Source organism: Coccinella septempunctata, chromosome 8, assembly GCF_907165205.1.
Source record: "Coccinella septempunctata chromosome 8, icCocSept1.1, whole genome shotgun sequence".
Lineage (NCBI taxonomy): Eukaryota > Metazoa > Arthropoda > Insecta > Coleoptera > Coccinellidae > Coccinella > Coccinella septempunctata.
The window spans coordinates 29,689,866-29,715,808 of NC_058196.1; the positions used below are offsets into that span (position 1 = coordinate 29,689,866).

The following is a 25,943-nucleotide window of genomic DNA, read 5'->3' on the forward strand; positions in this document are numbered from 1 at the left end:
TTTGGCTGAATACAACAGTGTTTAGAAGATCCACAGATGTGTAGTGTCACAGATTCAGCTAGTTTTTCTAAAGGTAATTTTGTTTTTCAATGAGTGGCACAGCTCATTATGAAAACTTAAAATGGCTATATCTTTTTATCAGGACCGAAACAATGGTATAGGAAAAATTGTTTCTTTTGACCTCAAAACCTACTGATTAATGCTGCAAACACTCAAGGACGACATATTTATTGTCAGTCGCACTAAAAATTGAGGAAGTAAAGTAACTTACACTTAACGTCTAACCAAAATTTTAAATGAATAAAAAAGTGCAAGGCACAGTCGCAATGTATACATATACTACACACTTAAAATTTATAGACTGATCAGTCAAGCATCACTAAGACTCACAGTAATCAACTAACTGATAACAAAAATACTAAACTTTGAGAACATTATTAAATCAATATTGAGATCGTGTTATTCACAAAGTTCATTTGTCAACTGTCATCGGCCTGCAAGTGTCAATCACCGTGGAGGTTAGACTACCCAACAAACCTTTGCGAAGCCAAATTTAAATTGGTTTTCCCAGTTTCCTAGGCAATTTTTCCAAAATTTTCTTTAGTTCAAACCTTCTACATAGTTGGAGGAAGGTTTCAAAGAAAAAATGGATGAAATCGGTTCAGACGTTTTAACGTCGAGTCATGACACCTCAAACAGGGCTTCATTTCCATTTACATATAAAGATTACGCAAATTTTCATGTATGATTGAAGAGTTTGTCTTGCACCCTCTAAGAGCTGTGGATGGTTGTTTAATCCAACCTTTTTGTGCCTCGAATGGATGGACTTCTGTCCCTGAGGTTTTTGTCAATTCCTTTCTCATTATGGGGTTGAAGTGGTGAATCTTTCACCAACTTTTTATGTGCATTTCAATGACATATAGGGGAGACTGGGGAGGGTTGATACGTTTTTTGGAATTTTTATTCTGGAAACGGAATTATATGAAGAAGCAGGACTTTTCTTATATTATATAATTCTTCAATTAATCGTTCAACAAAATAAATATAGAAGTCGCAAAACATAAACATCTTATTCTGTACAGAACGTTGAACACAAAAACATGCAAACTGTCTCAAGCCTCCCCACATATGGGAGGATTGATACGATGTACTGGGAGAGTAATCGAGAGGATTATTCAGCTCAGTAGGTAGGTCAGCAATGATACTGGCTTGCTTTGGTCCTATAGGTGTAGAAAAATCAGGAAATTCGCCTTCATGTAGGCCTATCCAACTAGCTACGGAATATTTTTTGAAGATTATACATGTATCAGGCCTCCCCACGACAAATGTCTCAAACCTCCCTGAAAGCAATTTTTAAAGTGATTTATGTTTTCATCTTATACCCATATATTTTGAAAAGCGAATAAAACTGTAAATTGAGTAGTTTTATGCATATTTCCCAGTGAAATGTTTGTTTATGCCGAAGAATTAATGCATGATCATAAAACCCTTAGGTAACTTGAGTAAAAACTTACAATTTCTCACCTCGAAACACTCTTCGTTGAATATTTCACAAACAAACTACTGTTAGCCTTACATATTAACGTCACGCAATGCCCTCTGCCAAAGAATAGTGTTCACTAGTATAATACTTTTGAAAAGGGCTACAGATCGCGGATATAAGCCTGTATCAAGCCTCCCCATGTATCAATGCTCCCTAGTCTCCCCTACACTTAGTGATTGATGGACTAGAAAATTCATCAATTCCCTACCAAAAAATTGATATCGAAGTGCCAATCAATATTCAGGAAGCATAACTATTATTTTAACGGAAAAAGTCGAATAGTAAAATGAAAAAATCTGAAATAGAACCTGTATATATTCAACCTGAAGAACAATACGGAAATGAACCGATTTATAATCAAAGTCGGTTTTGAGCGTCTACCTCAGGTCCTAGTCTCTACGAATTTTTTCTTCTGGCCAGAGATAGACCACATAGGCCGTTCCCCAGAAATTAATAATCAATTCCAGTTAGACGGATCATATTTCCCACAACGTCTATGGTAGCAGGTACATCTGATGCGCGCAGTACTACCGTCCTACTTGTTAATGCACAAGACGGGCTTAATTCGAATTTCCGGCTAGTCGGAGACTTTGCATATTGAATTTACTTCCTACCAATTATCGTAGAGAGGTCAGACGAAGACCCGGTGGAAAAAGTTATTAACACATCACCCGTCAGTGGAAGACACAACTAAAAATTACAATAGGGGGTCTGTACAAACGTAAAAATGGAAGAGAAAGAAAATTCGACTTGTTTCATGAAAGATTGATCTAACCATCCATTTTCTACGCAATCACAAACGTCGAAACTTAGTAACATAGTGAAATGATTAACTTTCAATAAAAATACGATTGATTTTTCTTAGATGAATAAAAACTGTTTGTTCAGTAAATGTATTCTTGTAGTAAAGGCTGAAATCTTTGTTCCAATATTACCCTCACGCATTTTGGAACGAACACAGCCTGTATCTTGGGTTTCCGTCGGAAAACATGCAATAAAATAAGGATGACAAATTATACCAAGTGATCTCATTAAAATTCATAATTAGACCGAGAGTCGTTGAATAGGACTCACCCTTCTAGTGTAATTGCCACATCTCGGGTTCTCGCACACTTTACCTGTCTGCGAAGGGCTAATAAAGAAACTCGAAGGAAAAATGGTGTGTGAACAGGGGCGCATTAGCCCCAAGGCATCCCTGATATGGCACTCTGAATTTTTTTGTGAATTCACTCAGAAGTCAGAATATTCAGCATATAAAAGTGCTTTCACTCATTTAACTCTGTTATTAGTTCACCAAACACCCTGTGAATTCGAAAATAATCACAAATATGCCGAGGTTTGGTGAAAAAAAAAATCGAATAACTCAACATTAAAATTACCAAACGAGACACAGCGCAGATTTTTTCTAATTATTCAGTAATCTAATGTACTTCTTGAATGAGCAGCACTTTTCAGGAGAGCTTTGTGCTATTCGTGTCCTAAAAACTGCTTAGAAGTGAGTTTCATAATTCAGTATACACATTTTTTTAATCTTGAGTATTCCATTGAGCACAGTGCTGCTAGCTGATGGCACTTTTTAAAAGTGCCATCGATCTATTTAATGAGTGCCATCGATCTATTTAATGAGTGCCTTACCAATTCATATGAATATTATCTCAGAACTTTTTTCAAATGTGCTGAGTTATTCTTCGCAATCAATTATAAGGATTCTGAAGCAATTTTCAAAAGTAGTTACCTCGTGTGAATGGTTACTCAGACCATTTAATGAGTGCTTAATGATCCTACCTTCTAATACAAAAAAGTTTCCAGATCTCTTTTAAAGAGTGCTCTCATTAAAGTCAGTGAACTTAATTTCGATTAAATTAATTCGGAGATTCCAAGTTACTATTTAAGAATGCTCAGCTTTTTTGAGTGCTCGTCTTTTTTTAAGTGCTGAGTTATTCTTTGCAATCGATTGAAATGATTCTTTCTGAAGAACTTTTCTAAAGTAAGTGCACAGGTTTTATGGTTGCTCAATCGGAGTATTCAATAATCCCTACCATTCTTGTACAAAAAAAGATTTCCAGAACTCTCAATGGAGTGTTCTCTATGTGTGATGGGTGGTTACAAGCAATTTGAATTTATTTTCGAATGAATCAATTCGGAGCTTCCAAAATGTTAGTTTCTTCAAATACTGTTTAAGAATGCTCATCTTTCTTTAAGAGTGCTCGTCTTTATTGAAGTGCTGAGTTACCCTTTCGTTTGTATGGTAACTTAAATCGGACTTTTTAATGAGTGCTTAGTTATCCCAACCATTCTTGTACGAAAAAGATTTCCTGAGCTCTTTTTAGGAGTGCTTTTATATGTAGTGAGTCGTTATAGATAATTTGAACTTATTTTCGGTTAAATTAGTTCGGAGATTCCAAAATGATAGATTTTACAAATAATTTTTAAGAATGCTAACCTTCCTTTGAGTGCTGAGTGATCCTAGAAAGAGATTCCAGAAATCTTGAGTATTTTAATGAAGTAGACGCATAGAAATTTTGTGAATTCAATAAATAAAAAAGAATCTGGGAATATTGTGCACTTTTCAAGAGTGCTAAGTGATCACTATGACTATTTAATGAGTGCTCTACCATTTATACGGAAAATGTATCCCAGAACTCTGAACAGTGATTGGATATAACAAATTCGAACTAATACTCGATAAAATAATTTCTTAGATTCCAAACAGGATTTCCAAATACTGTTTAAGAGTGCTCTTCAACTAGAAACAGTGTCTGAGACTTTGAATTTCAAATTTCGAATAATATTCCGACAATTTTTCATCCCTAATGCTTGAAATCCTTTATCTTTGGTCCCATCAGTCCGGCTCTGATACCTGAAACATCCATTCACAGATTACAGAGAATAGATGGGACACTGGCCTTCTATGAGATGAAATAATGTTTGGCGCTTTTCTATAGCGGATGCGATCCGTACTACAAGCAACCTAAGGAAACTGTATTATCAACAATACAGGAGTCTGTATTAGCGAGAAAAGGCGCGAAATTTCAAAACCGTTCGCACTACTGGGTCCGCGTAATATTTAGTTCAAGAAAGCTTGAACTATTTTAAAGGAAAGGATGCTGCTAAGGAAATAATATTAATAATTATAATAATAATGTTTATTTACATAATAATAATCATTACTTACATATTCGTGAAATTTCAATTAAACAAACATTTCCCACAAAGTGAAAATATTATGTACTTTCAACAAATTCAGAATAATATTTACCAGAAATATATAAAATTGTTATACATCGAACATTATCAGGTATATAAATAAACAAACATTGTTTTCCCACTAAGTGAAACCATCAATATGAATGAACAATTATGAACTTTCAAAGAATTTAAGTGAAATTACTCGCATTAAAAATTCAGAATAATATTTAAAATATATGTACAGGTTTTTTCAAGTAGACAGACATCTAATTACGTTCTTTCAACGAATTCAGAATAATATTTATAAGAAAAATATACAATTGGTATACATTGTACATTGCAAGTATAATAAACAAATATTGTTTTCCCACAAAGTGAAACCATCAATATAAATGAATAATAATTATCTTTTTATGTTTACCTTGACTGTCTGATTCCTCAATTGACATAAGATGAAATTATAAGTTGGTCCAGCGATATGCTAAGAAAGCGTTTGAAATCCACGAGATGAAATAATTTTTTTTGCATAAGCTAATTGTTACCTCAGACATTTATTTTGGTATTTAAGCTGACTCATCCTAGCATTGCACTCTTTCAACATTGAGTACATTATTTTTTCTTTCGCAGTTAGTTGTGAAATCCTAGTGTACTGCAACCTCGTCAAAATTGACTTTCTAACCCCTAAAACAAAAAATATTCTATGTAACAATTGATCACCTGAAAATTTGATGAGGAAAATTGATTTCCTTATTTTCAAAAATCAATGAAAAATGAAAAAAATTGTTACTAACCTTTTGAATTTTTTTTCTTATTCATCATCGAGTCAGATTGTGGTTCTTGTATGTCCAGCTTGGTAAAATGTGGATGACACACGTAATATCTATTGTGAATCTGTTCATCGGATAATTCTTGCCAATTTTGTGGATTAATAACTTCTAACCAAGTTTTAAAAATACTTGGATTGGCTTTGGGGAAACGATGTCTTTGGCTTACTCGGTCCATACATCCAGGTACACAACAATTGTTCATTTTTAAAAGGTATAAATTAGCTTACAAATCACTAATACCTACAACGTCCACTAATAATACAACATTTCTTAACAGAAAAGAACGAACTTAACCTCTCAACTTCTGAACTGAAGCCATGCTTGAATCGCACCTAGCGGGCCTAGCGGCTGAACAATAAACTAACTGCGAATGTAGCGCCACCAAGCGGTTGCGATCCTCACTAAAAACATCAATTGTGGTGGGGGTTAAGAGGTGTCCCATCTATTCTCTGTAATCTGTGCATCCATTCTGCTGAAACACATTTCAATTTTTCAGCTGTTGAGACCGTGAGTCCTCCTAGCGTCCTTTTCCCCCACCACGCGACCAAATCTTCGATTGAGCTTTTCGGCGAGATGTCTCAGCCAACTTGATACACGCGTGTAGCTTAGTAGGCTTTTCTAACGCAGGAAGTCAACGTTGACCATGCTTAGCTATTTCTAGTGCGCGTGTGAGGATCTGTTCGAAAGTTTGACATTTGCCGATCATAAAACAATAATTTTTGGAGTTTATTCACCTGAGGTAAATATGGATTGTACAATTATCGTACTAGTTTGAGTGTCAGTTTTCGATGACGATTTATTTTATCCCAAAATCGCAGTGGAAATTCTGTAAAAAAACAGATCGAAACAATTTTCGCATCTGTCAACCCTGGATCGCAAATTTCACTAATTTTTCGATTTATTTTTTTCGATTATTTTTCTACAATGAAACATTAAGATATTTTTAACCGAGATTCCTTAAGGAATTGCAAATTGAACTTCATATCATGAATGCACACCTGACTCACGTGTAAAAACGCTAACTGTTCGCATATCCATGTTTGGACTTCTGTCACTTGCAAAATCATCAATAAGAATCAAAATCCTGTTGCACATGATGAAAAAATGCATCATTTTGGTACGATTTCCAATTTTTCCACTCCTAATTTCAAATATGGTCGTATGTATTGCAATCATTTCATCTCTGACTGGAGTTCTATTGAAGCAGATTTTTCCTGTTTACTGTGACCCAGTTTCAGGAAATTTCCTCGAATTTCCCCTCAGATATAACTTAATATCTCGCAGAATTGGAAACTGAAATTCGAAACAATCCTTATTTTGCTTTTAAAAGTCGTGCAGGTTCCAAGTAAAACCTTGGACTGGGATAGGAAGAAACGCAATTTTTCCAAACATTCATTGTTGATGGGAAAGAAGAGATGGAGAAATCTCAGATGTTTTACATAATTGAAGAAGTCTTGTATTGATCACTAAATTTTTCAATCTTAAGCTTATGTCTATTATGGAGTTTTACGTCATAGAATATTGCTCAAAAACCACTCTCAATAATGACAAGAAAAATTCAGAAATTAAGTGGAATATAAATATTCAGAACTAGTGAGGGAGCTCATCGAAAGAAATTTCAAGAATTGAAATCTTAAGGCCCTAATGTCGCCCTTATGTTGAAAGAACAAATGACCGAATATGAGCTTAATCTATTATCAGATATGGAATGTATTCCCAGCACTATATTATAATTCTCGAAACGACCTAATCATTAATTCCTATTCGATCATTCAAATACAACGCATTCATGTGAAACTAAACCATTCATTTCGATTCTCGATCTATTCAAATCCAGGATTCTGAGTCAATTAATAATACCAATGAAGAAATTCTGTTCTATTCTATTGAATGTCCAATAATTATCGTCTATGCTCCCCTCATGCATTTACCAGGTTTTCAATAGTCCATTCAGATTATTCTCTTTTGCTTGATTTACCTCAATAAGTTACCAGCATAATTGAATAATCGGTAGAAAAATGAATGCAGAATAGAATAGAATTTCTTCAGCCTGCTTTGTCCAAGTCTATATTTTGTTCTACTTACATAGGTTTATCTCAAGCTATTAGTTCAATTTAGGCCCTATCATTTCAAACAAAATTTATTCGATAGATAAGTCTCATTCTTAGGATAAGTTAAAATGCAGTCTTTTCAGTTTCAGATAGTGTTATTCATCGAATAAATCTGTCATTGAAACTTAAAAGAGTTTTTTTTGTCATAGATCAAAAGTCAGTACGTCATTATTGGTTCAATTTTTTAGATTCTTGATATATGGTTATTCTTTGTGTAATTTTCACGAAATATTTCCTTTCTAGTTGGAATTATGACAATTTCCACAATGCGGTATCTTATTTTACATCAATCAGTGAAAAGTAGTATACCGTGTTCTCATAGAATTGATATTCGCCAAATAATTTCATCTGAAAGCACCGAAATAAGATATCCTTCAGATAAGAAATTATTTGACCGATACTTATTGACATTGAATAAAATTTATTCGGGCCTAAGGAAAATTCTTTTCAATACAATTAAACTGCTGAAAAATGCAGTGATTCATTGCTGAAATGTGAACAACAATAGTTTAGTTATTTAATGGACCATTCTATCATGAAAAGCATAGAATGCTTACATGTCGATCTTTTTCTTATCGAATTAAAAAAGTTCAAATTGACTTGAATTCTGCTGAGATCTGGTTCCATGAAAACCTTTCAGAGGTTAATGTCTCAAAGTCAGCCCGATATAAGAGGAAACCTTTGAAATATCGACGTTATGATTTGGTCTGAATAGACAGCTTTCGGTGGTTATTTTGGACTGAACACATGTTGAAATAGGGGGCCTTTATAGACAACAAGGGAGTTTAAGATTGGTCCACTAAATAGTGTATAACTTGTATATAATCTTCAATGCCCCACATTATACAGAGTGAGTAAAAATTAAAGCAGTTTGGGTTTTACTAGCTTGTAGGAAAATGCTTCAACGAGTAAATTTTTCATGTATAAACTTTTTGTGCCAGACAAGGATAAACCAAAAAAGTTTTGGTCATTTATGTGGTTTGTTTCAACCCCTAGGGATGAAGTGGTGAAACTTTTTCTATTGGAGTTCCTATTTTTTTTATGTATTTTGAGGTCAATGACATACATTTTAGAAGTACGAAGATTTACGATCATTTTTCTTAACCCTTCCTCCTCGTGTTAAGGATTGCCTGACAAACTCCTAAATTGTACATGAGAAGAAGCCTAGTAAAAATCGACTCAACACACTCTGTGTGTGTGTATATTCTTCTATGAACTAATGATGACATAATGACAATATTTTTTCAATACTAAGTTAGCTTTAGCCAGCGCTTGTCCCTCAAGTCGTAGAAACATAATCTCGCATTCAAATTATCCCATTAATCTTACGTCTAGCCTCTAGCCATTACATCAGCGCCAAGTACACAGGGTGATTCACGACCGAACGCTTGATTTCACCACCGGACTTTTTTACAACAGGAAGAATCGGGAATGTTAAGCTGAAGAAACGAAGCGTGAACTTTCTCATCCCACACAGGCATTTCCTAATTTCCGGTTATTCGGGATATTTGGAGTTGGTAACATTCAAAATAAATATAAACACGTGTACATGAACGGGGAGTTCAGGGAACGTGGATTGCGCCTCAGGTAAACAAACTGACGTTGATTTTTTCAACAGTTCGTTGAATTTTTCCCCGACAGGACTGAGAGGTTTCTGGGACGCGTAGATCATTTATTTTACGTAAACCTTTGGATCTATTGAGGTCAGCGTGCTTCATATCAGGAGCTGTGGCTTCTTCCTGAGTGCCTATTTTAATCACAAACACCGGTAAATCAGACGTGTATAAAGACGCTAAGTATTGACCAATTTTCGACGTGCTTATGAGTGAGCTACTTGTAAACGTCCTCAAGAATATTTATGGGATTATTTAGAGTTAAACTGTGGCCCTACCTCATGATCGATGACGTTTAAATCACAGCATCACTATGCAAGATTGTCTAAATTAACCAGAACATTTAAAGTACGATATAGTGAAAAATTCTTAGCCTACTATAGAACCAAACGAAATTTAAATGTCAAAATATTTTATTACTCAACATATTCCCTCTTAATTGGATACATTCATTACATCGAACCTGCAACGTCTTTAGACCTTTCAAAAAAAATGTTTCTTCTTGCTCTGCAAACCAGACCTCCAGAGCTTCTATTACCTCCTCGTTGGAAGAAAATTTACGACTTTTAAAACTTTTTTTCAGTTGAGGAAAGAGATGATAGTCGAAAGGAGACAAATCTGGTGAATAAGGGGGTTGTTCTAGTAAATCAAACCCTTATTTACAAATTTTTTGCATGGTAACATGGTATTTGTGTGAAGGGGTGTTGTCCTGCAAAAACAAAACACCTCTGGATAGCTTTCCGCGTCTTTTCTCTTCAATTTTTCCCGTAGAGTGGTCAGTAATGTCGAATAGTAATCTCCGGTTATTGTTCTATCCTTATCCAAAAAATCAATCATGATTACTCCATGGCAATCCCAAAAAACTGAAGCAAGAACTTTTCCAGCAGATTTTTGAACACGAAACTTCTTACGTCTTGGAGAACCAGAGTGTCGCCATTCCATCGATTGTTGCTTTGTTTCTGGATAGTAGAAATGTACCCAAGTCTCATCCATAGTAACAATTCGGTTTAAGAAGTCTATCTAATTTTTCTCATGTCCAAATTGACGTGAACTATATGATGTACGCGTTTGTATGAAATATACTTCAGATATCCGTTTTATCCCAACTCGATGGTCTGATAAATCATGTCATGAAATGTATCGATATTTTCGGGGACTGACACAGAAACTGGCCTTCCTGATCGGTCATCATCTCCATTGGAAAATGTACTTCTTTTAAAGCTTGCAGTCCCATTTTTCACGGTCGCATACGAAGGATATTGATCACCAAGGGTATTAAGCATATCTTCGTAAATCTGCTTACCTCTTAACCCTTTTAAATACAGGCACTGGATGATGGCTCGATATTCCAATTTTTCGATTTTCACAATTTCGGTGGACATCTTCTTTCTTTCAATTTATTGCGTAACTCTGGTTTACTTTTTCGACCTCAAACTTCACACTGACACTTCTAATGAGTTATTGTTCGTTGCTATGGTAACGCAATATTTTTTCTATGCATAGAACTGGTCTATGCTATCTGGATATCAATACATCCTCGTATGTGATGGAAGTTTCTTTGAGAGGTTTGACATTTGAAATATCGAGAGATCATTATGTATTAATGAATACGAGTTGATTTTCCTACCTCTTGCACCACTAAATGTTTTTTATTGCCTTTCCACCCAGTTTTCTGCTGAAAAAAATTGTTATTCGGGTGCCATCTGTAGGAGGCTTTATGTGCGCATATTCTAGTTGATAAAACATTAAATGATATTAATTTTGAGTTTTCTGAAGCTAGTAAATGAACCTTTTCTATTAAATTCACCTTTCTACGCTCTTCTTACTAGGAACAGAAGCTAATAATATTGGCCAATGAATTATTATCAATTTGACAACCTGTGCGTGCCATGAAGCAGTTCAGAACATTGATTTCTGAACCCTTCTTCACACTGTTTACCGAGAAATCACTCTCTGAAAATTAGATCAACCCCTCAGTTAACATCCTGTATAATTAAGCGGACAGTGGGTTATTGATTTGATATAACACATTCTGTACGTGGTTCCAAGAGCCTGAGGGTTGTATTCTGCCCTTTCAAACTTTGACTGACGAGAATGTAGGTCAATTTCCTCAATAAACACGGAAATTCAATCCCAAACTCCTTAACTAAGTGGCCTAACTTCGCTAGGAACTTACTCGCACAACTTGGAACATTTGTAAAACCTCATATGCAGCAAAGTATCACCTATTCGGTACATAGATGTATTAACACCTTGAGAAATTCACTTTACTCTACTCGAATTAGAGTTCTCATTTGGAGCATTGAAAATGGCTTTAAACAGAACAATTTTATACATTGGTTTATTGTTCGCAATATTAATGAATTTATGACAACGAATTTTGGTATACACGTGTCTCAGGGTTGGGTCAGGAATCTATCAAAATTTAAGAACATTTCAACCGTAGGAAATAAGGGAAAAATTAATACTGTGGTCCTTAGGGTACTTCTGAATCCGATCCTGTAATAATTACGTAAAGGAGCCAAACTTTCTGGCTATATCAATGTGTAGCTGTCGCCGCTCCTGAATTAATAACTGGAACATCCCAGAAGAACACTCTCTTGCTGCCAGAACTAATCCCGTATTGCAAAAGGATGAAATCGACCTAACAGCTAGCTATTTCATTCAAAAATTCTGGTGAAACTTAATGAAACGGACTGCTTCAGGCTCGAGTACCAGCAGAATGAATGAATTGGAAACAGAATTATGTCGGTTAAATTCGTACGAAATTTCCTGATGAAATAACCTGGGACAGCTGACAAGGAGAGTTGAAGTTGGCTCCCTGAGACGCATTCAGTTTTCTTTAGGAGCCTGCTCTTTGTGAATTCGACATTATTGAGAAATCTATTCCGCTTTTACTAGGTTTCAACTCAATTTAATTGTCTTTTTTTAGATAAAAAACCATGCGAAAAGTAATTCGACTCAATGAATCACCAATCGAAACAGAATCCATTGTGAATAGTCATTTAGATCTTTGATTATAATCCAATTAGCTTAAATCAAGTCTTCAACATACCATGCCAAAAGCGACAGCCCGAAATATAACCATGCGAAAAAGAAAGTAGACATGGATATATTTTTAAATATACGGTAATTTATGACGTGTGAATGTATACCTGACATTAATATATGACTCGACTCTGGACGGTTTTATTTACAAAACCGACAGAACATGAAATCTCAATAACGGGCCGATAATACAGTAACAGGGATGGTTGTGAAGTATGGGTCCTGATTATGACAGATGTGGCAATATTCGATCTGTCCCTAATATAAGGATTTTATACACAGAGGTTTGATGTTGTACCCAAGTCTCATCCATAGTAACAATTCGGTTTGAGAAGTCTACATTGCTTTCAAATCGAGCACAGATCGAACACGATGCTTCTACCTTAGCACGCTTTTGGTTAACATTCAAACATTGGGAGATCCATTTTGCAGCAATTTTTCTCATGTCCAAATTGACGTGAACTATATGATGAACGCGTTAGTATGAAATATCCATTGCTTCAGATATCCGTTTTAGCCCGATTCGATGGTTTGATAAAATCATGTCATGAACTGCATCGATATTTTCGGGGACTGACACAGAAACTGGCCTCACCTATCGGTCATCATCTTCAATGGAAAATTTACCTCTTTTGAAGCTTGCAGTCCAATTTTTCACGGTTGCATACGAAGCATATTGATCACCAAGGGTATTAAGTATATCTTCGTAAATCTGCTTACCTCTTAACCCTTTAAAATACAGGTACTTGATGGCTCGATACTCCAATTTTTTGATTTTCACAATTTCGGTGGACATACTCTTTCTTTTCATTTATTGCGTAACTCTGGTTTACTTTTTTGACCCCAAACTTCACACTGACACTTCTGAAGAGTTATTGTTCGTTGCTATGGTAACGCAATATTTTTTTATGCATGGAACTGGTCTAGGCCTATTATATCGTATGATAATTCAATGAATGCTTTTGAATTGATCAAGAACAAAGTTAAAAGTAATATATAATGAACAAAAATCGGGATGAAAATCCATCTTCGAGGGATTCAGTACTCTGGAGATTCGTTTTGGATTACGAAGACCAAATTGCAGATTGAAAAATCTGCCACAAACAACGACCATCAACATCGATCAGATCGACACTTTGTGCATGATTTGACGTCGGGTAGAAGCGTCTTTCAATAGGCGTCGAAATTTTTTCTGGCCAGTTCACGCTTCTAAAAATACTGTTTCGCTTGGTTGAGAAGGCAGACTGCATAAACTTACGACGGACGCCAGTTTTAGTTTCGGCACGTGGTTCGCCTGGAAGGCGAGAAAGCATATACGATTAGTTAGTAAAACGTGCGCAGAATGAAAAAGCCGCTTGGCTATATTTGGCGGAAAAAATATCCACATCTGCCTTTAGGGAACCCGAAGGAATATATATCATCGAAACAGCACACGCTTAAGGAATTCATTGTTTGTTCCGGTGTTAACGGCGGTTCGTGGAAATGAAGAAGGATCCCTGGGGAAGATGAGTTATAATAACGTTGAGATAGAGCCGGTGGATCATATAGAACATCACGATCTGTGCCGACCCAAGCAGTTTCTTAGCGCTCGTTCCTAGAAATGAGGGCTCAAACAATCAGGAGTAACATGTTGATGAAAAAAAAATTCCAAATAAAAAAAGGGACAATATCCACGAACACTCTGCATTTATAAGAAGAAGAGCAAGGGACCTGAAAGTCCCATGGGCAGTTGAGAGTCTAAACGCGCCGGTTGAGTTCGTTAATGAGCATAATCTGTCCAATAATTTCGGAGTTATGTGCTTTGGACATTCTCCTTCTTGAATACTTGAAAAAATATTTACAAAATTGAATTAAACCTTGGCAACTAGTAAAGAACAGATGCAATACAAATTCTACCAATAGATGATGAAAAAAGTTTCTTTTAAATCTTTTTAAACATTCCTGACACTATTTATCCATACAATTTCCACCCATATTCAAAAACATAAACTGCTCGTCAACAGTTGAATACCATTGAACTTCTGCAGTGAGTTAAGGTTAAGGACTAAAAAGACTGAAAACTAGTCGAAGTTCCTGACTAAACGATACTACGAACAAAGAAATCCGAGCAGGCGATTCAATAAAAGAAAAAAATGCCGTCTGGCACTGAATTAAGTTTTCAGAGGCACTGGTAAATCTCTTAACGAATCATATGCATACGCTCATACAAGATAAATAACTGCAATTATGTCTAGAAATATGACTGGGAATTGCTCTACAATTTTTCGCAATGAAAAATGAAAGGGCTTCTATAAATAGCCACAGTCTGTTTGAGTCCGCGGTATGGAACGGATTATCCTAAGGGTTGGCTGTTTAATGCGTAGGAGATGGGAACGTGCTATTAATTGGTTAGTCGGATCATTATTGATCGCTGAAACGTGGCGAAAATAGAATTCACACCGAACTGATTTATTTTATTGACTCTCTCATCATTTGAGAACGCTGTTCGTTACTTTCAACAACAATTCTCCGAATCGAGCACGGAAAAAACTAACTACAACTCCTGGAATGTATAGGTTGAACTTTTTTTTCTTGCAAAATTGTTTTGAAACAATAAATCCAGAAAAGGGTTGGCTCCAATCCATTGCGAACCAATTTGAATCAAGATAAGGCGATCTACATAAACTGATGACAATCTGTTCAGTAATCGAACAAGTATAAAAGGATACGAAAGAAAGTCTAGTAAATGACGTAAATATAAGCATACCTGCGGTTTTGTTTGTGAGATGGGAACAGATAGGCTTATCGAGATATGCAAAGTAGCAAATTAAAAGGCGTACTGTATTATTGTTGTAACAGGAATGCTTTGTTGTTTTGTTAGCAAAAGAGGTGATAACGCGTGTCCAATATATGCTTCTCAAAAAGGATCCAAGCTTTTGGAGTACCTCTTGGTTAACTCCCCTGACACAAAGAAATAAAAAATGAATAAAATACACTCCTGGACAAAAAAAGAACAAACAAAATGTTCACCGAATGCAATTTAGTATAACTTTTTAAGGTGTGTAACGATTTTGATCATTTTGTTGTCTATTTGTAGCCTATTTCATCTAGTTTATTACCTGATGTTGGGTCTGCAGGAATTTCTATTGAATTTGATGGTATACAGGGTAGAACTGAAAGTTTAAATTTCCAGCCTGTGGAGTTGATTAGGAAGGCAAAGATGGGCCTGTGAATGATTTTTTGAAGCCTGATCTTCTCATAACATTTTCTTGTTCAACTCACGTCAATAGCCCTTTCCTGATACCTTATTTCAAATGAAAAATTTGGGCAAAATTTTTTTTCTGATTTCTTGTCCAGGAGTGTATGAATCTGCTGTCTAGAGATGTAATTCCTGTCGGGAATAACTGGAAAAAATTGATAAATCATGCTAAAAAGATCGACTTTCACACCACATCATGATTTATGATCGTTTGCCGAGTTAAATAGTCTGAGAATCCAATTATTATTTCAAGTGGTGAATCCGACTTTCTAGTCTACAAAGTGGTTGGTTTCACGAAACCGAAACATATGGTAGGGATGAAAATCTGGCCGGTCAATGTCAAGTTCTTTCCCAAACCGGACTATAACGATGTTTTTGCTCAATTAGGGGATTTAGGGTCTGACTTTTGAATGGGATTTGGGGATTGCAAGATGCTAATAAGTTTTGAGTGTCCTCTGTATTGTATCCTCTGAAGTCTGAAGTGGTTTTTATAGACTGTCGGATTGTGGGTTGTGCAGCACGTGAAATGTTACCCGCAAGCTTAGAAAATGTATACCTCTTGTAATATACAGGGCGAGTCTCTTACTTGGAACAAAGTGAGTGAAACAAAGGGAGTGAATAAGCTTGGGGATGTCGATTAGGATTTTGGATTACGTATTTGTGTGATTTGGATGTTCATCAGATTTGTTATCTTGGAAATATTGGACTAATGATTTTTTTATTGCAGCCAAGAAGGGGTTATTCAGTAAGTTGATGGGTTAGGATTGAGATTCTTTTTTGGTACACATAAGTCATACATGGCTTGAGAATTTTTCAGAATGATTCTATGAAATTATTTTCTAGAAACAGTTTGGGTTTCCAGTAATATTAGCTTCTAAGGATATTTTCCGATACATTTCTGATCAAGATTGATCACCCTCTCCGCATTTCCTTTGATCTGTCATCGCTCACATTGAAATTACGTTCTTATACTAACTGAACGTTGTAAAATAGAAGTTCAAACTTCTCTACGTAAATGAAGAAATCGTATCCTCCTGCTGTTGACTCCCAATTTCAGTTCGCTCTACTTGCCCTGTCTTCTTTGCTCCCAAAGCATAATTTTCGATGTTCTGTACAAACTTGGGGGAAGTTGTTTCAATTTCCCTCGCTTCAACGTTTAAATTATCGATTCCTTCTCAAATATTCGTCACAAACGAAGTTGCGCCCTCCAGAGAGGTGACATCTGCAGTTTTGACGAATTAATTAGGGGATGTTTTTTGAGCGGAATAGTTCCAGCAGAATGGGCAGCTACAGAGGGTGAGCAAAAAGTAACGCGCAAAATTCGTATCTTCCATATTAACTTCTTTTTTGAATACCTAAGAAGTTGAGTAGTTTTACTACAAAACACGAAATATAGAATACGTGAATTTTGGGCGTTTCTTTTTTTTTTTTCACTATTTTTTCCAATTCAGTTCAGATAATAACATTTCAAGTTTCATTAACGAGCTATCCCACTCCTAAAAGGACGAAATTCCTTCAGAATAACATGCTAAATCTTTACCTTGTACGAGGATGTATTGATTTATTGATATCTAGTTAGCCTAAACCAGTTCCATGCATAAAAAAATATTGCGTTGCCATAGCAACGAACAATAACTTATTAGAAGTGTCAGTGTGAAGTTTGAGGTCAAAAAAGTAAACCAGAGTTACGCAATAAATCGAAAGAAAGAAGATGTCCACCGAACTTGTGAAAATCGGAAAATTGGAGTATCAAGCCATCATCAAGTTCCTGTATTTAAAAGGGTTAAGAGGTAAGCAGATTCACGAAGATATGCTTAATACCCTTGGTGATCAATGTCCTTCGTATACGACCGTGAAAAATTGGACTGCAAGCTTCAAAAGAGGTAAATTTTCCATTCAAGATGATGACCGATAAGGGCCAGTTTCTGTGTCAGTCTCCGAAAATATCGATGCAGTTCATGACATGATTTATCAGACCATCGATTTGGGCTAAAACAGATATCTGAAGCACTCACTGAATATATTGAATATTTCATACGAACTCGTTCATCATATAGTTTACGTCAATTTAGCCATGAAAAAAATTGCTGCAAAATGGATCCCCACATGTTTGAATGTTGACCAAAAGCGTGCAAGAGTAGAAGCATCGCGTTCGATCTGTGCTCGATTTGAAAACGATGTAGACTTCTTAAACCGAATTGTTACTATGAATGAGACTAGGGTACATTTCTACGATCCAGAAACAAAGCAACAATTGATGGAATGGCGACACTCTGGTTCTCCAAGACTTAAGAAGCTTCGTGTACAAAAATCTGCTGGAAAAGTTCTTGCTTCAGTTTTCTGGAATTTCCATAAATTAATCATGATTGATTTTTTGAATAAGGGTAGAACAAGAACCGAAGCTTACTATTCGACATAACTGACCACTCTACGGGAAAAAAATAAAGAGAAAAGATGCGGAAATCTACCCAAAGGTGTTTTGTTTTTGCAGGACAACACCCCTTCACACACTAGAACATCCCCCTTATTCATCAGATTTGGCTCCTTCCAACTATCATCTCTTTCCTCAACTGAAAAAAAGTTTAAAAGATCGTAAATTTTTTTCTAACGAGGAGGTAATAAAAGCTGTGGAGGTCTGGTTTACAGAGCAAGAAGAAACATTTTTTTTTTGAAAGGTCTAGAGACGTTGCAGGTTCGCTGTAATAAGTGTATCCAATTAAGAGGAGAATATATTGAGTAATGAAATATTTTGACATTGAAATTTTGTTTGGTTCTATAGTAAGCTAAGAATTTTTCAATGTATCCTCGTATATCAATGTCCTCGAAGTAATAGACTTATATCTCCCCCATTCGGAGGTTCCACAAGGTTCATTATAGCTTTCAACGAGTGGACTCTGACACCCAAGATGTTATTCAGAATGAATTCATGCAAATGACTCCCCATCTTTTAATCTCTACGTATTTTTTTTCAGGACGTGCCGAGCTATGTCTGCCCTTCACCACTGTTGATATCATAATCGATCATTTACATACAGGGAGGACATCGTACGATCAACGAAACAATGGATTTGGGTAAGGGAAATATTTTACATATTCAAATCGTAGGCCTACTCCGCCTGTATATAGACTACTAATAGTCGAGAGAACAACAATAGACTCAGAAGCCATATATATTTCATAATCCCAAAAGTGTCCATCCCAACATTAATTGACATGCAAGGAACGTCACGCGATCTGTAGAATAAGTGTATTGATAAATTATTTGAGATAACGCGTCGTTACAAATAGCATCGGAGTTTGTAGGAGGCCCTGAATACAATGGGAGATTATTACACTTGTTTCTTTGTTCAAGAGATTTGCATACGAAGTTAAAATGATCTGGAATCTCAAATCGTATTGGAACTATATTGGAATACAGATATAAAGGTTTGGGGCGTTGGTTCTAACGTATTTTTATATGGAAACCATATTCATCTGTCAAAAAACCTAACCTTTGAGAGAAAAATTAATCAAATTCTATGCCATAAGACTTCCCTTCTTGTTAAAATTATATTTAGTTTAATCTCAGTCGAAATTCTGATCAATCGTTTTTTCACGCCTTAACAACGTCTCCCAAAATCTTCAACGAAATTACAATCTCACCGTCATCCTACACCTGTTACAACGTGGGTAAATATCACAGGATATGAAGAACTCGAGGTGCATTTTAAGTTACAGCCCTTGGTCCGGTGTATATATGAGTTAAATTTGTGAGGATGGTTGTTGTTTTTGAATTTTTATATTCTCCCTCATTGTTATTCACCCCACCCGTTGAATATTCACCGGTGGTATTCTGTTGTTCGTGGAGATGCAAACATCTTTGGGTATTCTGTCCAGGAGAGTCTCTTGAACACGACCTTTGGGAAGGTCGAGGATATTCTTCGTTTATTCACGATTTGCATATCGAGATTTATAGCAGATTCAATCTGTGCTGCAGTGAAAGATAATTTTTTCGGTCCACCAAGTTTCATTTAGTGTTTTTCGATTAATAATAGTTTGAGTTTTGCTTTAATGAAACTGTGAAAGAGTTGAGTTAGAAAATGATTGTAAACCTAAGATTCTATACCAAACTCGTCATCGAATTACACACACCAGAGAGCAGAAAATTCAGAAGAATCGAAGATAAATATAAATATATAGGGCTTTCGTGCAGAACGAATATCTTAATCAGATTTTTAAGGTGTTCAAATCAAGATTTGAAGGCTCACTGAAGCAGAAGTTCCTGATAAAGATTCAAATATTTTTCGTTCATTCTTGATCTTCACATCAAAGGGGGTAACATCAGTACACACGTATGCGTTGATAGTTTTAGTTGAGAGGAGTAAACGAAGATATCACTTGCCTTGCCTACTCTCCTAGTTCTCTAAAAAAAAATCTGAGGTTGATGAATTTTCTGTCGATCATAATAATGTGGTTATTGACCAAGAATGACCAGCTCTTCTGCTCTCCAAATTCCCATTTGCATTCATCAATCAATACCAAACCTCCACACCTCATCGACAAACCAACAAATGTAGTTTTACACAACATTCGCCACTAAACGTTCATCAACCATTCAGCGTGCAGAATTCCAACTCGCGGGGCCTCTAATTGTCATTCAAACGTCAGCTTCATCCCAAAGCAAGCCGTTAAATTAGTATTCAAGCTGCCTCCCCTTGTCCGCTTAAAGATTCACTCTACAGAAACTGACCAACCTATCATGCCTACAGATAATCCCTCTTATTTCAACATCGCCGGTGATGCCACACGAACCGCCACTTGCGGCAGCGTGAGCAGCTCCTCAGACTGTTCCCTGAGTCGCCAGCTGACGCCTCCACGAAACAGAATGGGTATGCGGTCTTTCGCGAGGTCCATCAGCTCCAATTCCACGGAATCTAACCAGTTCATCCGGGGAGAACCAAGACTTAGCGACCTGGCGCCAGATCTAGCAGCGAAGCACATCTCCAAGCAGAAGACGAAGACGCAGAATGGTATCGTCTACTCCTCCCTTGCCCTGGACCCAGAGTCGGACTCTGGGGACGAAGTGTTCTTGGAGGAAAGTTCGGCGAGGTACTACAACTGTTCTGCTGGCAGCAGGAGACAATCGGTGGGGTCTTTCAGCGCTAGGGATCGGGCAGCTAGTGTTTCCTCATCGTTGAGGAGCTTCAGAGAGGAGGCTCCATGTCCTTCTAGGGTGGATGAAGGGGATTGCGCCATTGATATTAGTGGAATGATGGCCACTTCTCCAGTGGATGTTATAGACGACCACGCCATTCGGCACGGTTCATTTCCTAGGAAGAGATGCAGCAAGTGCGTTAAAGGTAAGTGATGATCAAGTTCTTCTTATTTTTCATAATGTTTGGCCACTTCATTTGGACCATTGCACTTTCTGGAATAATTAATGTTAGAACCTCAATAATTTAAACATTACTCTATTACTTAAGTATGAAAAACACTCTGGAGTTTCTTAGTTGCATATTCCAAACATCAGTTCTTTATGTTCTTCGAAAGTTTTGAAGATGAATTAGTTTTGAAATTGAGAATGGACCAAACTTCTTGTGTTGTCTAGAGACGAGTAAAATAGACGCGTAGCAGACTAGACGAGTTGGTGATGTCCTAGATAAATCAACGAAGCAGATGAATTTATGTGCCTGTTAAAAGATAATGATGCTATCACAGAAAATGTACCAGACTGAGATATCATTGCTTAAACTATGAAATCGTTCATAATTGCTGAGTTTGTGTGGGAATTTGAATAAGTTGTTCCTCTGCAATATTTCATCTGGACGGTCAGAGAGAAATTATTGTCATATTTGTATCATGATCGTTGTTCTATGTACTGGGAAGTTATTTGAAATGTCAGGCGTAAACGTCAAAAAAAAACCTCGAAATTAGATTTTCGTCATATTTCTCTCAAGTTACTTGTAGCAAGAAATTAGAGGACACCTCATTTGTTCGAATTGAATTAAGCTCTGAAAAAGTAATATCCAATAGTATGGTATAACCTAACCTAACCTAACTTAACCTGTATTTGAAATGTCAGGCGTAAACGTCAAAAAAAAAACCTCGAAAGTAGATTTTCCTCATATTTCTCTCAAGTTACTTGTAGCAAGAAATTAGAGGACACCTCATTTGTTTGAAATGAATTAAGCTTTGAAAAAGTAATATCCATTAGTATGGTATAACCTAACCTAACCTAACTTAACCTGTATTTGAAATGTCAGGCGTAAACGTCAAAAAAAAACCTCGAAATTAGATTTTCGTCATATTTTTCTCACATCTTCTGATGCATTCGAGCTACACCTTGATCTTCAATCCAGGTACACTCGAATTTCGCTGTTATTTCTCTTATTCTTCTTCTGCTTTTTCGTCCGCCGCTGTCACCTACGTGACTCCCCATCCTATCGCGTGCGGATATCCTTAAAGACAGTCGGTGCCTCCAGAGCCTCCTCGTTCTTCCTTTTAAGCGGCAAAACGCACGGTGAAACGTTACATGCTGCCTGTTATATAATTGAGCCGGCAATTGACTTCAGATTGGTCTTAATGGATTCTACCGGAAGCATCGAGTGTATCACTTCTTGAATTTTTTCACTAGCCGATGCCCCCTCCTTGGCGTGCTGTTATCGACAGGAAGAAGGTGTTCGAACTTTGAGTTGGACCGGAGGTCGTGGACTCTTGAACTCGATATCGGCTAGTTTGGGGCCCTGCCCGCGAAGAAAATTGTGCGACATCCCGCCCAAGGTCAACAGGGTGCCTTTGACAGATTTAGTTTTCGAATCGGCAATTATTTCCTTATGAGAATCGATTCAAGAATGACAGCTGACAAGTGACAACTGACAGCTGACACCCGACAGATGACAACTGATAACTGACAGCTGACAACTGACAAATGATTTCTGTGTCTTGCTGGGTCCAGGAATCTAAGTACAGTGTGCTTTTCGCCAGAGGAATAAATTGCATATCCTGCTATGAGACGAGCCACTTACTTATCATTGAAAGTCCTGGAACACAAATGAAAGAATTATGAGTACTATTTAGGTTTCATTCTTGTAATATCTAAAAAACTGTCAGTTTTTTCAACGACAATAATAACTTATCGTGGAAAGCTTTGGTTGACTTCATCAAATAGGTCACAAACAATTTCTGAACTAGTAGAATCTCATAATTATCCGTTACATAGTCCAACTATCGAGTGAGCAACGAAAGAATGCAAAACAAATCGACCTATTCCTATTAGTTACGTATTGTTGTTTGCATCTTAATAAATATTCTAGCAGGTCACTTGCAACTCTTCCGGACCTGCAAAGCCCAGTGCGGACCTGCGCATCCTAAAGCCTTTTTCACGTATTCCCCCCTCTATCCGCTTTGTTTTCATACAGCGAATATAATTATAGAACATAATTACATTCAACAGTTGTCACTTATCGTTTCTTTTGTTAAGTGTTGTAGCCGTTTTGTTGTGGTCAACTTTGGCGTCAGAGATATGCGGTAGATTGCTGCGATAAGGTCCAGTTGATTCTAGCCACTGGTGAGTCCCTATGAAAATATTCGGGATTATCCTGTTTTTCCTGGAAATTTTGAGTTTTTGAGGAAGATCAAACGCTCGGTTTATTTAAGGGGCTTTCCATAAGCATGAATCATTGAGGAAATTTCATGCCAAGAGTGATCGTTTTGATCTATGAGTCAACCACATTCTGCTGTGGAGTTATTTGGCAAAAACATTGGTACTTATCCTATACCATACCGAGAATAATCCAGATTTTACACTGGGTGTGACTCTATTCCAAAGCCACACGTATATCTTAGATTCAAACCATAATAATGTACATCGTTCTGTAAAAGTCATCGAAAATATGTAGGATACTGCAAGATGATGCATCATCTTGCTGTATCTTCTTGCATCAACCCTACAATAAGTCATTTCGGATCAGCTGAATTTGACAGGGTCACACAAGTGTTGGTTAGGTTCATGTTATATGTTATATTTTTATAAATTTCGTTTATCCCTCTGGGATGATATAGATGCGTGGTATGATAAAAAAACTGACTATGTACATTTTGAAGTTTCTCCATTATGAATATCATAAATGGTTTGTTTGCCCCTCAAGTGATATCAATCCAAAACGCCTTCTGCCATCCCTCAACAAATGGAAGTGCGCCCATTAACGTTATCAAGTTATACCCAGTTGTAACCCTGTGATTATGATCTACATAAGGTCATTAAATCTCATCAAACGTCAGTTCCAGGTGTGTTTCACCCATTAATCCATGTCCAGATTGCGGCATATTCCAGGAAATCCTGGCAGAGGGATCAAACCAATCCTTTACCCCGTGGAACACGTGTTATCGTATGCAAACGCCCCATTTAACGCAGTTGTTCATGTTCTGTAGAAAGTAACAGACATGTTTATGCGGGTGGCTGCCTTGTTTATTGAACATTTCATCGGGTTTTCCGAGATCACGATGGATGAGTAACAAACATTGAGCTGAGATGTCGATAAAAAGAAATTGAGGTTTAGATTGGTTTCGAGTGGTCATTGCACCAAAAAAAACTTGAATAATCCTCAATAACTATTCATGATGAAGGAGGACGTAATTCAAATGAATTCAATCAAGATAATAAGTAAATTGGCTTAAATAACTTAAGTATCTATCTGAAAACCATGGATCGTTTCAATTCATTGGCTCATTCCAATCGAAGTCGCATATAATTTCGAGTTAGGTACTGAAATCCTTCACAAAAGTCGTCGAGAATATAGATTTAACGTCTCGAAGTATCCAACGAACTATTTCAATCGAAACCAAATCACTAGAAGCTTTGAAAAGCCGCTGTAGCATGAGTAGAGAAGTACTCAAAGGCTCTCCAAGGGTAGACACAATCAGAAACCGATCTTGTGCCTGAGTGGTGGATCTTGGGCGTCCACTTCTCGGTCTTTCGTTTCCCGATATAGATGGACGTGTTGGGAAACTACGTTCTCACTAACTTTAAAGAAATTCGCAACATTTCTCTGACTACGATCATATTAGAAGACCTATTGGCTACATCTGCACCAATCTTTCGTCTAGGGACTATTGAAGAACAAAATTTCAGATTTTGAATCAAAGTTGATTGTGAGAACGCAATGACTGATCCAAAATTCTTAAAATCAAAAAAACGACAATAGCTTGCTTAATACTGAATAAGTTATGACACTAGGCTCAAATCAATCATTCAGATGTCAGAAAGCTAACATTTGATCTCTCATAAATGTACCTATATTCGGTAGACAAGAATTGACAACTTTTGAAATAGTCACAACATTTCTGAAAATCCTCAATATTCGTGGAGCAGTATATCTTTCTGTCTATTGACAGATCCGAATGAATTTGAATGGTACCACGCCCAGCATCTAAGTATCGATTCCACTAAAAAGGAGCATACAATAAAAGACGCCATTACTCAGACTTCCCAAGCGTAAATTACGATCCTTTTCCTATCAACTCTATCCAATTCCCAGACCAATTAAACTGAATTGCAATGAACTCAATCTCAGCAGTCCGTATGTAATGACCATCAGCCGAATATACTGCTTGGGTTCCTAATAAATTTTTCTCGATCACATTCAAGTCCCAAATATCGAATGATTGATCAATAATTTTTTTTGTGGATGTTTTCATTCGTTCTTCGAATCCATCTCCTCGAATGAAAGTTTAATGGATGACTGATGTAGATCTCAGAAATAATTTAACATTCTTAAGTAACCAGGCTCTCCAAAATATCTCCCGAGAAATCATGTTGGAAATTTTTGTTTGGATCTCTGGAGGTTTCAGGTGTGATTTTGGAGGAGGGCATAAGTTTATATTTGAAATTCTGTAAGGTGTTTGTTGTTATAAAATAGGTATGTATATCTTCAAAGACGTTTTTTTAACCCCATCTTTTTGCGAATTTTTCGAAGGTTACGTATATCTCCCAGAAAAATCATCCTAGATTTGAATGTGATACATATTCTGAAAGAGCAACACTTCCTGTAAGAAATCTCGAAATTTTATCGAGGTTTGTGCAACCATTAAGTCTTGAGGATTATTCAAGTGACCCCATCCTTTTGGGAATTTTTCGGAGGTCAACTTTCGACACAAAAGTCATTATGAATAAATAAATGCTATGTTCTCTGAACCTTCGAACGTTACCAAACATAGAACACTATAATGAGAACAAAAGGCCCTTCAGAACAACAAGCTAAATCTATGACACAACACATCTGTAATGTGTGGATTGTAGATGCTCGAAAGATAGAAGAAAGGAAAGATTTAGTCAAACTAGGTAATGAATTACAGTGAATTTCACTAACCACTAACCACTACTCGTGTTTCGTTATC

The 25,943-nt window shown here is 36.6% G+C and overlaps 3 protein-coding genes across 4 annotated transcripts in view; 2 read left to right on the plus strand and 1 right to left on the minus strand.

Moving 5' to 3' along the window:
• Positions 1 to 4,667: 4,667 nt before the first annotated feature.
• LOC123318735 lies at positions 4,668 to 6,015 on the minus strand. Of its 2 annotated transcripts, XM_044905464.1 has the most exons (3): positions 5,854 to 6,015; positions 5,524 to 5,799; positions 4,668 to 5,413 (listed from the first exon to the last, which is right to left on the minus strand). In XM_044905464.1, exons 2-3 carry the CDS (start codon positions 5,759 to 5,761, stop codon positions 5,271 to 5,273), a joined length of 381 nt encoding a protein of 126 aa, XP_044761399.1. In that variant the 5' UTR covers positions 5,762 to 5,799; positions 5,854 to 6,015; the 3' UTR covers positions 4,668 to 5,270. The 2 variants fall into 2 exon arrangements, with proteins under 2 accessions (XP_044761399.1, XP_044761398.1); XM_044905463.1 differs by lacking the exon at positions 5,854 to 6,015 and having other exon boundaries at positions 5,524 to 5,820.
• A 137-nt stretch (positions 6,016 to 6,152) lies between these two features.
• Positions 6,153 to 22,385, plus strand: LOC123318407. Its single transcript, XM_044905019.1, has 4 exons — positions 6,153 to 6,298; positions 18,542 to 18,641; positions 20,318 to 20,908; positions 22,183 to 22,385. Exons 2-4 carry the CDS (start codon positions 18,632 to 18,634, stop codon positions 22,383 to 22,385), a joined length of 804 nt encoding a protein of 267 aa, XP_044760954.1. The 5' UTR covers positions 6,153 to 6,298; positions 18,542 to 18,631.
• A 576-nt stretch (positions 22,386 to 22,961) lies between these two features.
• LOC123319090 (phosphoinositide 3-kinase adapter protein 1) overlaps positions 22,962 to 25,943 on the plus strand; it is a 28,519-nt gene continuing 25,537 nt past the window's right edge. The window contains exon 1 of the mRNA XM_044905939.1: positions 22,962 to 23,115. The gene's annotated coding sequence lies outside the window, so the exon portion shown is untranslated. The remainder of the gene's footprint in view (positions 23,116 to 25,943) is intronic.

Excerpts from the sequence above, each read along its gene's own strand:
- LOC123318735 (XM_044905464.1), bottom strand. The coding sequence starts at position 5,761 with ATGAACAATTGTTGTGTACCTGGATGTATGGACCGAGTAAGCCAAAGA. Across the intron at positions 5,414-5,523 it reads TAAGAAAAAAAATTCAAAAG|GGGTTAGAAAGTCAATTTTG; the intron begins GTTAGTAACAAT and ends TTTTTGTTTTAG.
- LOC123318407 (XM_044905019.1), top strand. Across the intron at positions 20,909-22,182 it reads ATGCAGCAAGTGCGTTAAAG|CCGATGCCCCCTCCTTGGCG; the intron begins GTAAGTGATGAT and ends TTTTTTCACTAG.